Raw genomic sequence first — 16,622 nt, forward strand, 5'->3', positions numbered from 1 at the left:
TGAAGTTGAACTAGAAGAAACAATTTGATTGATTAACGAGTTTGACAGAGTACTAGTAGAAGCAGATGGACTTTTGGTTAAAAAAGCCATCTTAAACGTATTTTTCGTGCCTGAGCACGCGAACACGTGTTATTGGGGCTAGACGCCCAGCGCGGCAAGTGTGTTTACTATTGCTCGAGAATTTACGAGAGCGGTATACACGTCTGCACAGTTCGACGGCTCAAAGCCGAGTCTTTTTTTTTCCTTTTTTTTTTTTTCATTATTGCTATCGGTAATTTATTACAAGGTTCTTTTTTTTTTCTTTTTGCAGGTCAATGATTACAACGACACATTGCCTATCTGCGAGGGATGGGAGTGCATTTACTGGGAAGCTGGTTGTTGCAGTCGGCGGCCGCAATGGGTGGAGTCTCCCCCACAGCGTGGAAGTAGGAGACGCGTTGACAGGACCGGACCCGTCAGGCACGTTGTGCGGTGCTTGTTCCGGTCCCCATCAAGGTCTCCTACAAAAATGAACAGCCAGAAGCCTTCAACGCTTTCAACGTCAACGAACAACGAGCCACCGTCGACATCGACGAATAACCAGCAGACCTTGTTCGACGTCACCACCTCCACCACCAGCCATTCACTACGCACGACCATCGCTGGCAAAAAGCGGCTAACATTTTTTTTGCCGCGATAGCCCTCGATTTTTCCGACGCCTCACGGATACAAAGCGTCGTAAGCCTAAACGCCGCGCTCCGACGTACCGCTTCATCCCAGGTACGCGTTGGCGCCGCAAGTCGAATTATCGAGCCTGCTTTTCGATTACCCATTAGCAATCGTACCCCTCGTCGATCGCTTACGAACGGCATCGGAGGTGAGGGCAAATTCGGCGGCAAAGGAATTTCTTTCGCCTTTCCGTCCTCGCCTCCGCCTACCGACGTCCTGATCAACTACGAGGTGCAAGAGGCAATGTCGGCGTCGTAAGAGGTCGCCTGCCCTAAGCCCAAAAGCGGGGCCGCGGATCTCGACCCCTGGTCGAACTCCATCACCTCAGCAGCTTCCGATGAATCTACCAGTGCGGTAGTGACGCCTGAAGGTACTTGGCCCTTGGCGATGTGAGAGATGCGGCTCGAGTCTCCGGACTCAGCCATCATCATTTTCGATACTGCACTCGTTAAACCTTAAAAAGATGAAAGAAACAAACAAATAAAAATTATCACACCTGAATCATCCCATGACTCTATTTCTTTACTTTTCGCGGAGGCACATAATGCTTAATTTCAGAGACATGCACTCGAGTAGTACGATGTTTACTGTTTGTCGCTAACTCGTAGATCTCGGGCGAAATCACTGAAATAATTTCAAACGGTCCGTCGAATTTCGGATCGAGTTTCGCGTTTTTACCATCCGTTGCGTTCGAAAGCGTATGCACCTTGCGCAAAACCAAATCACCTACCTGGAAAAGCACTTGACGCCTACTCTTATCGTAGTGTTTCTTTTGCTTTTCCTAAGCTTTATCAATATGCTTAGTTACCAGGTCGCGTAACGCATTTAAACGTGATAGTCTGTCTTCCTACGCCTTCGTATCTATCTTAAAGATAGGGGCTTCAACCTCAATCTCGCGCCTTAAACTCTTTATCGGACGCGGATCCCTACCAAAGTTTAGAAACGCCGGCGACACCTTTGTAGACGCCTGAGTCGCCGTATTGATAGCATGACGAAATTCATGCAAGTACCTATCCCAGCTCCGGTGATCGGCATCTACAAACATCGCTATCATCGTTTTTAGCATTCGATTTACACGGTCAACCGGGTCACTTTGCTGATGATATGCAGGGCAAAATACGTATTCGATACCGTATTCTCGCAATCTGTCTTGAAACACTTTGCTCCTATATTCCTTCGCATTATCACTAACGATATATTCCGGAGTTTCCCACCTAAACAGGATTAACTCCTCAAGTTTTAACTCGAACCACTTGGTAAATAAGTCTTGAAAAACCATTAGGTATTTAAACCTATTTTTGCTACGGGGCAGCTCTACCACGTCAGTCGCTACCACGACCCATGGTCTTTTTACTACGCGTTTACCCATTAGGCCTTGAGGCGCCTGTTGGACTACCTTGTACTTCTGACATTGAGAGCACTCATCTACGAACGTCCTCTCATCATACCACACTCCTGGCCAGTAATACTCACGAGCAATTCGATCGTAAGTCTTTTCACGGCCGAAGTGTCCGGAGAATGGTTCGTAATGAGCATCTCTCAACACCCTTTCCCGGTATTCCAGCGGCACCACCATGCGCCAGCATTCTTCGCGATTAGTTATCGGATCGAGCAAGTGATCGCGCATGAACCAATACAGAATGTTATTCTCTACTCTCCAATTCTCGAATTTCTTCGGTCTTTGAAGGACGTCTTTCACGCGTTGTAGATACCAAGCGTCCTGTATCTTATCAAATGCACAAACCTCGAGTTCGTCCTCAAATTCTCGCGAAAGTGCGTCCGGCACATGGTGCAGCGCTTCCTTTCTATGTACTATTTCACAATTTATCTGCTGAAATTCTAGTACTCATCTTTCCAAACGACCTGTAAGCTCTCGTTTATTTAGGATTCTAGTAAGCGCACTATAATCCATAACAATGACAAAGTGTGAGCCTTCTAAATAAGGCCTAAACCTTTTTACCACAAAAAGTACTGAGAAAAACTCGATTTCTCTCGCCGAGTAATTTCGCTCGTGCACGTTAAATATCCGATTGGCGTAGCATATGGGATGCTCGCCGTGTCGAACACCTGTACTAAACACGCACCAACCGCGAAGGAAGAGCCATCGCATTGCAAGTAAAAGAGGCGCGTAAAATCAGGGCGCGCGAGTACCGGCGCCTCTGTTAATGCGTGCTTTAACCTCTCAAATGCAACTTGCTGCTCTTCCTTCCATTCCCTTGGCTGATCCTTTCGAATAAGCTTGGTCAACGAGATCTTTATTTCGCTCTCGTGTTCGATAAAACACGCATACCATCCTACCATACCTAGGAAACGGCGGAACTGAGCTACGTTACTCGGTGCAGGATAATCTACTATTGGCTTTACTTTGTCCTCATCCGAACGCAAACCCTCGCTATCTAACCTGTATCCTAAATAAGTTACCTCGGTACAGAAGAAATCAGACTTTTCTAAGTTGATTTCTAGACCGAAACTTACTACTCCCCGCAGCCTGTCCAAGACAGCATCAATGCTAGACATAGGATACGCATCTACTTTCGTGACTTTGTTTACCAGTCTGAAATCGAGGCAAAATCTATAACCACCGTCCTGTTTACGTACGACTACCAACGCGCTACTCCATTGACTATTCGATGGCCTAATTATTTTCGTTTTCTCAAGTCGCATAGTTTCTTCTTGCGTGAACACTAATATCGGAGACGACATTCAGCGCATCGGAGGCGACATTCGGCGCATCGGAGGCGACATTCGGCGCATCGGAGTCTTTATCGTGCGCGTATCACCTACATCGATGATGTGCTCAATAACTCTTGTAACCGCCGGAGATTCACCAGGCTCAGGGACAATCCCGTTAACTAACTCCAGGATTGCCTCTCGCTGAAATTCCTCGTACTTACTTAAACCTGCGCACTCCGCAAAAACGACTATCTCGTTACTACTCTGCTCTGCTAACGGATACCAATCGTCTTAGTCAACTGCTCGCCAAGCGCGATTACCGTAGCTAATATTTATATTCCACGCTATCCAAAAGTCGGCTCCTAAAATTAAGTCGTGCTTAAGCGTAGATACTACCGTCACAATTAAACAATCCGTCCTAACACCAATTTCAAAATTCAATATTAAGTCGCCCCACGTTCGCGGCTTCTCACCAGAGATGCCCTATACGAATATCGTAGGCGGCTTTAAACGGTCCCTAAACCGTAAGCCGAGGTTCGGTCCCAGTACTAGTACCTGAGCACCAGAATCTAGCAGCGCTGTATAGACTTGCCCGCCTATGTCGACCTTGATAAAGAACCTGTTCTCTACAACTGCGACTAACGCTGCTTCCGATTCTTCTGCCGTTTTCTTCAGGATTTCTGAGTTCCACTCAAAGAGAACCACCCCAACCCTCCGCCTCCGATTTTTCTGTAATTGAGATATGTTATAGTTCGTAAAAAAATGAAAGACCCGTATTGTTTTTTAACGGCGCAAAAAGCTATCTAAGGGATAAAACCCACCCCCAAAAAACATCCCCAAAAGCAGTTCTATAGCAATATCTTTAGTTGTAATGAATATTTTTTTATGAAACAAAAAAACACAAGATAGTTATAAAAAAAGTAACAGACACACATCAATTTGGTCCCCGGGGGTTGCAACCCCTACGTTGTATAGAGGAAAAACTGTATTTTTAAGTGTATTTTTACTTTACAAAATCAAAAAATTATGTTAAAAAGATTTTTAAAATGATATTCTAGTAGAAAATGATAAAAAAAAATTGACGTATTTCGGGGTTTTCGTATTATCTATTATTACGAGGGTGAACTATACTTTAATGTTATTAATACAATATAAGCAGTTGTTAATCGCAGATTATGCTGGTTATTTCATGTTCTATGACGCTCAAAAAAGCCAAACACATGTATACTTTTGTTCTGCCGAATAAACTATTTAGAGGGTGAAAGTTACCCCCGAAAGTTACCCCTCAACACCATTTTATAGCGAAATTTTCGTATTTTATGCACAGTTTACGACGAAACAAACTCTAAAAAATTCTTTTAAACAATTTCAGCTAAATATATGGATTTCGTCTAGAGGGGTTGCAACCTCCTAAGTCGCTTGAATGAAAAGCTATGTTTTCAAATATTTTCTTGAAAAATTTTTTCAGAAGAAATGAAGTTTATGAAATTCCGTTTAAAATCTAACACAAAAGTATACAGAATCCGTCACTAGGGGCTGCTAGCCCTTCATTGAAAAGTGAACAGAGCATTCATTTGTTACCCTGTTCCCCTACCACCCCGAAAACAATTTCCTTAAACCTTGAGCTAGTTATTCTGCCAGGCTGTAACCCCAAACTCTTAACTCCAATTTCCTTAACCCTCGAGCTAGTTACCCTGCCACGCTCTAACCCCGAAATACTACACCCGAATTTCATCAATCCTTAAGCTAGTTACCCTGCCACGCTGTAACCCCGAAATCCTATACCCGAATTTCATCAACCCTCGAGCTGGTCACCCTGCTACACTGTAACCCCAAACTCTTAACCACAATTTTCTTAACCCTCGAGCTGGTTACCCTGCCCTTTCCAATTTTCTAGTCCGAAACCCGGTTCTCTGTTATTCATAATTTCAATTTCGATATATCTGTAATATCTCTGAAGAAAAGGACATAGGCGAAATAATTGTAGAAGATAAGGTTAAATTTAATTTATTTTTATACTCTATAAATAAATGCTGTAGATATATTAGTTTCTTGCACCATGTACATTTTATAATTGCTATTTTCTCACAAATCTCGCAGATAGGCTGTTCTGAAATTTCGAAGCAATATTCAACAGGATTGTCGAACTAATCAGGTTTTTTATCCAAGTACCCACTTTTGTACCAAGCATATTTAAATACGCTTTTGAATCTAAGTGATGATAATTGATTATGTGTGATATCCTGTAATTTTATAATATTATTCCTCTCATGTAAACTTATATCTGATCCGAATAAAATAATGGCATCAAATATTTTTCTTATAAAGTTTTTCCAAAATCGAAAACCATATACATCCAGTGGTTGAATTTTGCCTGTCGTACCCTTAGGAATTGTCATCAATCGAAAATTTGTATCTGCTGGTGTCACTTCTCTTACAGTTCGTTCACACTGTCCACTCCATGAGTTTAGTAATAATACTGCTGTTTTCCCACAGTTAGGAAAAAATACATATTGCAACCATGTTTGAAGTAATTCACTCGACAGCTTTCCTGATGCTCGCAAAAATATATTAGATGCATTGAATAGTTTTTTTTGAAACAATGGGTCCAAACTCTCCGTTTGTTTCTTTTGATACCATAAAAAGAGGCGATAGCACTGTACCTTCTGCAGATATTGTCGGTTGAATCGTATAACAATACGTAGTCGATGATACTGATTGTACTACTGATTCGACTGTCTTCTTAGCTTTTTCGCTCAATGTTCTGCCAGTATGCATTTCTAAATTGAATCCACTTTGATCGGAATTATATATGTTACTTGCACTTTTGGTTGATAATTCTGTTTTTATGAGGTTGATAAAGTTTTGACAATCTAACTTTAAACTAGCCTCATTTTCAACAGATACTTTAGTCACATATTTAATTATTTTACGCTATATAATTTTATGCTTTTTTTGAATAGTAATATCCGATTGGGTGAAGCTTTAAACCAAGATATATCTAACTCATACTTTTTTGTAAAGCCCATCTTTTAAGATCTAAATCATGCACTGTTAACTACCGATTTAAAGCATCTTTGAGTTGTAAAGTATATTCTAAAACTTTAAACAGATTCTGTCTTTTTGTCCCGCCTGTCAAAATTTGCTGTTTTCATGTTCTCAACTGACGTTCTGACGAAACTTGTTTATATTTACTCTGGACGGAATTTAAAGACAGTTTTTTTTTCTTACCACTTTCCCAGTATTCAACAGCTTTTCTTTTATATCCATCGTAGAGTACCGTATTTTTTACCGTACAAGAAGGTACCTTGGCATAGTCTACACCATGTATTTCTTCAAATTAATCGTCAATTACTTCTGGATTAATATCAAAATCATCATCCAGGAAACATAAGTTCTCACTTGTCTCACATTCAATACCTGAATTCGTTTCAATACTTTTTCTCAATATATCTTCAACATATTCGTGTAGCTACTTCTCTGCATCGTTTAATATAGGTATGCTTTCTACAACCGCACTGATGTGGAATGTTTTCAGTAATTTTTGAATGACGTTGTGAATTTCAATTGCCATTCTAACACAATTTTGATATTCAAAAACGTAGATGTAAAGCAAAGTTCTATTACTAATTTACTGAAATATGCTAATCGAATATGCTTATATATACTGTGAGTGAACAAAATATGCCCGAGGTTCCTCCACTGTTAGATCTTGGCTTATCACATAGGCCAATGACTGCGATTTCTATCAAGAAAAAAAAACAGTTGCAGTTCCAATCTTGCTATTTGAACCACATGAACCGCATTCGTTGAATGTGGTTCCCAGGTCATGCCACAGTTTGATTTTGTTTTGCCACGCACATACTCGAATGTGTTTAAGGTGGAAAATAAGAGTAACATTATCTCATGTCAGTATTTTTATATTGGCTAATACCGCCTCGTAAAATACTATGTACGTATACCTATTAGTATGGTAAAATTAGTTTGTCCCCTGTCGGAAATAAATTTATGCATATAATTGCAGTGAACAAATATGAACATAAAATAACTTTTATAATCAGTTATATACAGTTTATAATAGTTTATAAACGTCAGATTTTAGACACATATAATTGTTATTATCAATTTAATTGAGTTAATAAATGTTATCAACAGTTATTATGAATTCATAACACTTATTAACAGTTATTTTCTTTTATCATTCGTCGCAAAAAAATTGGGTTTGCGAATAAAAAAGCTAGTAAATGATAATATCCGAAAATAACTGTTAGGTTGGTAAAGTAAACTGTTAGTAAATGATAATATCTGAAAAACACTTTTTATTTTTGTCAATAAATGTTACTGACAATTACTTTGCTGTTACATTGGAGATCATGTAGTAACTAATAGTAACTGAAATTAACTGTTCAAAACATCTAGTAACCAAATCTCAATAAATATTTATTTTGATGGATATATAAAAATAATAATTCATCAAACTATATTGAATGTTATATATTTGAAATTAATAATTTTACATGAAAATGAAAAAGAGTATCAATTTATACAACTAGCAATTGATCCTTTTAGAAGAGAACTTATATAATGCTGACTTTTACATTTAGTTACGATACAAGACTACGCAGTTGTGAATAATGTATACAATGAGTGTCGTTGGAATCTAATGAAATTCTTTGTAAATTTATTATGTCTTCTAATTTCTCATTTCTCATTATCGAAATATTTGATGTACACAATAATTTGAAAAAGACAAAGACGTTGTATTTATTCTCATAATTTATTAAATTAATAGCAGTAATGATACCAAACTTTTTATCTTTAGTTTCAAAGACAGAGTCGTTTGTCTTTTTGCTGTTCGAAAAACCGCAAGTTGTATACCTCACATTTCCATATAATATTTTATCATATTTTTTATATTCAGTTATTTTATTAATATCTATATTATCACTAATACTTAAAATTTCTTCATCGCAAAGTTCTCTCGTTTTTCCCACTCCTAATAAAACACAGTCTTTAATTTTTAGTGCTTTCTGAAGGTGATAACTACGCAATTGATTACAAAAATCTATTGATGATTGAGTTATAAATTTTTCAGTTTTTAATTGATAAATTGCCTGGTAAGTTGCTAATCTCATTACAATTTCTTTAGCAACGTTGCAATTACCTTTATTCATTCTTAATAAATTTTTATTTTGATTTTCAAAAGGAAACGTATTTATTCACCATAATGGGCCCCAATTTCTTACAGTATCACATATATGTAAAAGAAGATGGACATTGTAATGCATATATTCGTCTCGAAAGTATTTACCGAAATAAAATACAAATTTTACTAATAATTGTCGAGCAGTTTCAAGATCATCAAACGATATGCTATCTTCAAGTAGAATATTCATGGCTGTAACGAACATAGCTAAGTGATTGATATACTTTCTCGGCGGAAGTCCGTTTAAACACGGTACAGCGTAGTACAAAAGCCAAAAAAGCCACTCTGAAGCCTTCCAGTTGTTTCTTTCCTGTATATTTCGTGGAACTTTTCCAATACATGTTGGAGGCCTGATTGATAGAAGGCGCTTGTTAATAATAGAAGTAGCAGCAGGAGATCCAACGTAGGATTTTGCTTTCGCACTTGACACTATAATGTTTGTGTACAATTCAGTCACACCAAGCAATCCAGAGTGCATAAAATCTACAATTATACTATTCACCATGTCGAAGTGTTTCAAAATAATCAAACAAGATGGTCCCCATACTCTAACTATGTTTTCCTTATTTGTATGAGCAGCAATCATTTGGCATTTAATGCGTTCATTTGTTCGCCTCTTAGGAACATTTTGCATCATAGGGTATTTCCGAATTCCATTGACATTCATAGTCGGAAGTTCGCAGAAAGTACATCCATAAATTCCATTAAACCTCTTCACGTTCAACACAGCACATCGTGCTACTGAATCAAGACAGCATGCTAAAGGAAACAATCTAATTTTAATGTTTACATTCTTGATAAATAATGTAAATCCAGCTGACGACAAATTATTTGCTTCGTTTACAAACGGTTGCAGGAAAATGTTCATAAAAGGTTCAACTTTCGAAACCCATAAACCTGCCAACACCATACATTTTTTTCTGACTTCATCTGGAAATTCGTGTATCATTAAAAATATAGGCCACACTGATAAAGTTGATTTCATTGACGGTTGGCAACCATCTGTATTGAACGTATATGACAAATCCCAAGGGCTGCTTAATATGTTATTACTACAATCTTGGTAATGTGATCCGTCATAAATAACTTCTAAATTGTTTTCATATTGTTTTTGTCTATGAAATCGTTTATCAAGACTTTTTCGTATCACTGGGTTAGAAAATAATTCTTGCAACTAGCTTTTTATATCTACTTCAACAAAAAAAGATCCCAATCGTGGCTTCGATGATACTGTATTATTACTGCAATCACATGGTAAATTAGGAATTGATTTTGACGAACTTCCGAAATATTTCTTACATTCGTTACATATAATATGGTTAGTTACAATGTCAGCATTCACTTTCATCAATTTTTTAATCATATTATTTGTAGTATGAAACATATCTGCTTTAAAAATGAAATTCAGTACCAAAAAGATGTCTATCACTGCTACCCATGTTGAACAATGTTTCTTTATTATGCTCATTATAATTAACAATACTTCTTCAACAGATACATTTGTACAATCACAAAGTTTTCCACTCAATAGCTTATTGCGTTTTTTATCGTCAGATAAAGGAATGGTAGGACTTTTCTTAGGATATTTCGCCGCCTAAAAAAGTTAATTACTATTGAATATGAAAGCTTATCACATTTTAACAATTTACAGTAAATTTGAATAAATACAATGCGCTAAAGTAATCTAATAAAAAGTTTACGTACAGTATGTATGTCTTGCACATTTACGTTACAAGACTTGCTGATAATGGATTTCTCTGAGATTCGTGGATCGGCATTATCCTGAAATCAATTGAAAGAAAAGTTATGATTTTAAATAATTCTTACAAAATTTATCCATACTTACTGAAACGGTATTTATTGACTGGTCGAAGAAAGGAACACAAAACGAATCTTTTTGAAAATCATCTGGTTCTCCTTTTTCATTGGCCTTTAAATTAATATTTATTGCTCTTTTTTTATAATAACATGTTGATCGAGGAATCTTTTGTTGAGAATTTATAAAATACTAGGTCTTGTATGGCCTGAATGTTTTTTTTAACATTGTAGACTTGTAGTACAGCTGAAACAAAATATGATTTTATTTATTCTTAATTTTGCTAAATCAAAAATATTTATCTATTTATGTTATTGTAGTTACGCCCAAAATCATGAGCTTTTAAAGAAATATGCGTTGAAAGAGTCTTTTTATAGTATGCAGATTTCAATAAATACCTTTTTAAATAGATGAAACAGCTGAATAGAAAAGCCAACGAATCTTGAAATAGGTAGACTTAATGTGAGTCCAAAAAAAGTGCATGCAATAGATCCTTTAGAAAAAGTGAACGGATTGGCTATAACACATTTGGGTTTAACACACTTACAATTGCCAATGATAAGAACACAGCAAAGAAGCGTAGAGTGGAATGCCGAAGCTCCCTAGATACACTGAATTGGTTAATCATAACAGCTGCAAATCAGAAATATAATATGTTTAATTTGATGAAAACATTCTTCCACAATTATCATTATCTTAATAAATACCTTTTTACAGTATAGTAGCTCTTTTGGTAGAGGTGAACTTGTTGGTTTACTCATCTGTGGTTAACATAGTTACAGTTGTTAGTGTTAAAACAGCAAAGAGCCCTCGAGTTCAATCCCAAAGCTCTCTGGATACACGGCATTTGTTAGGCGTAGCAGCTGCAAATAACAAATACAATAAGTATACGTCTCATCGACACTATATTAAATTTGGTGAATACACTCTTGCACAATTATAGTATATAAACATTACTCAACTTTAACTGCAAAGATAAAGAATTTCTCAAATATGATAAAAATCAAGTAATAGATACTGGTATCAAGCTATATATTTTAAATCATTTTTAATATTCATGTCTTTTTACATAACTACGATAACGCAAAGAGATAAATATTTTTTATTTAGTAAAATTAAAAATAAATAAAATTATACTTCATTTCAGTTTTTCTTCTTTTATAAAATGTCAGACTCAAAGGTAGAGTTGAACAAACCTTACGCCTATATTTACATTATACCTACTAAAACTAGAGAACAAGGTACCAAAGTAATCGTACCTCTTAGTGAAATAAAACGTTTTGATTACGAGGCATATAAGAATGATACAAAAATCAAGAGACAATACAAAAATTCACATTTTTTTGGAGGCGACCGAATGAAAAAAAGGTGAAATGTTTTGTGTTATATGTTGGTGGTGAGTAAATAATGAACTATATAAATAGAGCAGAAAGCAATCACAGAATACAAATAAAATTGTTCAATAAAATTGCTATTTTCAATATTTTAGACAGTTACGATGACGTTAAGCTTTCTTCAGAGACAAAAAGATTTTCTCCTCCATCATTCGGTACAACAATAACGGATGATAATGAAAATACGGTTTTAGAAGTCGACAATTCTGATGAGGCCAATTGTACAATCCAAGATAAGGATACTGAGGATGTACTCGTATATACAATGCGATCGGCTAAGAAGGCGAGGAAAGAGAAAAAGAAAAAGATAAAAGATAATCAAAATCTCATCAACGATTAAATTTTAGATAATTATCTTCGGAATAATCCAATTGATACTCCTGCTACATCCACACCTATTTCCAGACATGGCAATACATCTACAGTAAGAGTTCCTTAATTTTTCTATAAAGTTTATGAAGCTAATCGATTTGAATATAAACACTTTGCTTAAAATCAATTTTAATGTAAATTTAACAACTATTTAAAGGAAGACGAAAAAGATAAGTTGATCAATAATCAAAATGAGGTAATTAAACAATTGCGAGATCAGTTAGAAGAAGCTAGAAGGGAAGCTTCAACCAGCAGAGCTGAAAGTTTGGAAACAGAAAGAAATAAAGAAAGCAGCGACAGCTCAGACAACTCAGCTTGCTGTTCACGCGATCCTTTCCGAGTTCACGATAAAACTTTTAGATATACCGAAAAGAAATTAACGGAAGAACTACAGTACGATGACCAAGGGAACGTGCATATTGGATACAATGTTTATTGTAATCCCGTAGCATGCAACGACAGTTTTAAAACTAAAAATCCTTATAAATGTTTGTCAATATTCAGTGAAGGCGTATATGGGTTAAAAGATTTAGCGCAAAGATGTGTGAGAAAACAGAAAAATACCCTACACAAAAAAGAACTATCTCCCGTGAAATGGATGGCTATAGAAAGACGAGTGTATTGCTTTATGAGAGCAAAGGATAAAACCATTAATCAAATAGATGATTTTTTAAATGACATTAATGGAAACCATCATAAAGCTATTACTTCAGCTGCCATTAGAGAAAAAAATTTAGAGAAAATAGCAGAGTTGGAGGCTGCAAACTTGGAAAACTAGTTGGTAAATGCATTCAAGATTATATAATTACAGAGAATCAAAAAGAGACTTTTAATTTTTTTAATTTATAACAAATAACGATTTGATATTTTCTTTTACCAAAAAAACATTCTTATATTCATGAGAAAAAAACGTTTGTATGAAATATTTAATGATTATTATTTCATTAACTGTATTGTTAATAACGTTGTACAAGCGATATGTAGTTTCTAATCAAAAGTATTAATATGTTTATGAAGTTCGATAACATTCGTTGATAAAGTAATATTGAGCAAATATTATTTTTAAACATTAGAATAAATATGTTTATACTTAACTATTATGTACCTCCTTGTTTTATTGAGTGAATAAAGTCATTATTTACTATTATATTATTACAATTAGTCTGGATTTTACATTAATTTGGGAATATACTATGTATATATTCCTGTTGGTGACTATTAATAACCGATAGTAACCGATAATAACTGTTAATAACTGTTAATAACTGTTATTAACGGTTAGTGTCTCTAACTTGTATTTGTCGACTTCCAATTTTGAATTTTTCAAATTTGAAAAATTATTATAAATGTTAAAAATTGTTATTATCAGTTACTCTCAATTATATACTGTTGGTAATTGTAAATAACAATGTATTACCTTTATTGACAGTTATTAATAGATATTTTCATTTAAAAATCATAAAAATATTTTTTTTTTAAATGCTAATAATTGTTAATAACTGTTACAAACTGTTAGAAACTAAAAGTAATTGTTATCAATAATTATATGTGTCTAAAATCTGACGTTTTAAAACTTTTATAAACTGCAAATAACTGCAAATTACATTTACTAATAGTTTGTCGCAGAAATTATTTCCGACAGGGATCTAATGGATTTTTTCGTAATAACATAATAATCGAATTTCCTCAGGGATCGTAGTAATATTTGTTGAACATAATGATTTAAAAATGAAATTCTCCGTAGCTATTTCGAACTTCAAAAATTTGCATGATTTCGTAGTTACATTTGCTATTTCCTACCTATATATAAATATACGTAATTAATTAAACGTTATCTTCTACAAAAAATGTGTATATGTTCTTTTATTTGAAGATACTATAAGTATTTCGAAATCTGGATTATGAATGACAGGGAGCTGGGTTCCAGATTTCAGAAAATGGGAATGCAGGAGTTCGGGGTTACAGCGTGGTAAGGTAATCAGCGTGGCAGGGTAATCAGCTCGAGGGTTGATGAAATTGGAGTGTAGGAGTTCGGGTTTACAGCGTGGCAGGGTAACGAGGTCGAGGGTTAAGGAAATTGGGGTTAAGAGTTTGGGGTTACAGTGTGGCAGGGTGACAAGCTCGAGGGAAGATGAAATTCGGGTATAGGAGTTCGGGGTTACAGTGTGGCAGGGTAACCAGCTTAAGGATTGATGAAATTCGGGTGTAGTATTTCGGGGTTAGAGCGTAGCAGGGTAACTAGCTCGAGGGTTAAGGAAATTAGGGTTAAGAGTTTGGGGTTACAGCCTGGCAGGATAACTAGCTCAAGGTTTAAGGAAATTGTTTTCGGGGTGGTAGGGGAACAGGGTAACAAATGAATGCTCTGTTCACTTTCCAATGAAGGGCTAGCAGCCCCTGGTGATGGATTCTGTATACTTTTGTGTTAGATTTTAAATGGAATTTCATAAACTTCATTTCTTAAATAAGATTTATTAAAAAAAATCAAGCAGTTTTTATTTTTGCACGGACTTTTCATACGACCCTCGTACTTTTGTGTTAGACTTTAAACGGAATTTCATGAACTTCATTTCTTCTGAAAAAATTTTTCAAGAAAATATTTGAAAACATAGCTTTTCATTCAAGCGACTTAGGAGGTTGCAACCCCTCTAGACGAAATCCATATATTTAGCTGAAATTGTTTAAAAGAATTTTTTAGAGTTTGTTTCGTCGTAAACTGTGCATAAAATACGAAAATTTCGCTATAAAATGGTGTTGAGGGGTAACTTTCGGGGGTAACTTTCACCCTCTAAATAGTTTATTCGGCAGAACAAAAGTATACATGTGTTTGGCTTTTTTGAGCGTCATAGAACATGAAATAACCAGCATAATCTGCGATTAACAACTGCTTATATTGTATTAATAACATTAAAGTATAGTTCACCCTCGTAATAATAGATAATACGAAAACCCTGAAATACGTCAATTTTTTTTTATCATTTTCTACTAGAATATCATTTTAAAAATCTTTTTAACATAATTTTTTGATTTTGTAAAGTAAAAATACACTTAAAAATACAGTTTTAAATTTGTTAAACCCGATCGCATCATGCGCATCCATATCGGGCAAAATTTCCCGTGTATTAGTGTGTTGAACTTTTTGAAGACTTTCCGCGTCCTGCTATAATGAGTTGCGTTCATTTGCCTCTTCGGATTCATTGCTGATCCTACAAGGAAAATTCACGCCCTCGTCACTCTGCGCCCGAAACTCTTCCAATGTCGAACGACTAAACTTGCCTTGAAACACGTTTTTAAACTCTACAATTTCTCTACTACCTTTTTCCGGATCCTCATATTCAAGAAATACTGCACACTTGACTTTGGCCTTGACTTTAAAATATTCCCCTATTACTTCGTCTAAGAGAGGAGGCGCAGAACTGGCAGTTCTTCCCTTGTTCTCGCATTCCTCTTTTACTAAATCTAAGAGAGGAGGCGCAGAACTGGCAATTTCTGCCTTGTTCTCGCCTTCCCTTTTTGTCTCAAATCTATACCTTTCTTCCTCGCTGTCTTCGCTCCTTGCGCGAAGCAATTTCTATACCTCAATGGCCCGCTCGATCCATCTTAGGCAGGAGTCGTCGAGCGGTCGACGGCTCCTGCACTGAGGTTTCTCTGCTTCACCTGGTGGCAAGTAGGATAATCTCTGTAGACGTAGCCGATTGTCCCACAAACCTGACAGTAAAGCGTCGGCTCCAAAGTTCGCGTCGGGTAATTGTTGGCATAATGCCCTGGTTATCGGTATTTGTAGCAAACTACCCGCGGATTAGCCTGAGATACTGGGAATTGAGCTTTCCTATGCTCTAACGCGTTGCAATTGAAATAGGCCCACGTAAATTGCCTATTTGAATTGCTACCTCCTTGATTGCGCTGCTGCGGAACCAAGCTGGGGGCAACACCTGCAGTCGGGGCCCATGAAGCAAGCGCGGCTCCGTTCGCAAGCTGGTTCGTCGCCTATGGCTGTTGCTTATTAGCTGTAGCCACGGCAATTTTACCTTTTTGCTTCTAGCACTTCTTACCTAGCTTCTTGCTCTCCTGATGCGCTTTCTTTTTAGAAGGTTCAACCTTTAGGACCTCATCAATTGCGTCGTTTAAACTGTCTATAGTTTCGACCGATTTCTGTTTACCGGTATACTTCTTCGTATCTGAATACACCGATTCGGGAATTAACGTAGCGTCGGCCGTTTGTGGCTTCTGCCACCTTTTCTAACCGGTGATACGTTCTTCGAGAGTTAAACCTACTTAAATCAGAAAAGGTTTTGGTTTCAAGATATCGCTTATATCTTGGGTGTAGATTCTCTATGATCATCGCTAGCTGGCGTTTTACCGATTCCGGTGGGTCAAAACGACGCAAAATCGTCTGGAAAGCCGCGACGTAATCCGATATCTTCTCGTTTTCACCCTGTGTTTGTTGACGCAACTC

General features: G+C 36.4%; 1 protein-coding gene across 8 annotated transcripts in view; it reads left to right on the forward strand.

Annotated features, from left to right (window-relative positions):
* Nucleotides 1-16,622, forward strand: part of LOC131663385 (probable Na(+)/H(+) antiporter nhx-9) — a 1,718,187-nt gene that overhangs the window by 1,089,739 nt on the left and 611,826 nt on the right. Inside the window, exon 12 of one of the 8 annotated variants that reach the window (XM_058933775.1) lies at nt 311-723. The exons of 6 other annotated variants lie outside the window; for them this stretch is intronic. In XM_058933775.1, coding sequence (XP_058789758.1) covers nt 311-679 — 369 coding nt within the window. In that variant the 3' untranslated portion in view covers nt 680-723. Of the gene's footprint in view, nt 1-310; nt 724-16,622 lie in introns of those variants that run through there. One more of the 8 variants, XM_058933776.1, reaches the window with a different exon arrangement.

This window comes from Phymastichus coffea, unplaced genomic scaffold (assembly GCF_024137745.1).
Source record: "Phymastichus coffea isolate CEN01 unplaced genomic scaffold, Cenicafe_Pcof_1.1 PCOF00034, whole genome shotgun sequence".
NCBI classification, from domain to species: domain Eukaryota; kingdom Metazoa; phylum Arthropoda; class Insecta; order Hymenoptera; family Eulophidae; genus Phymastichus; species Phymastichus coffea.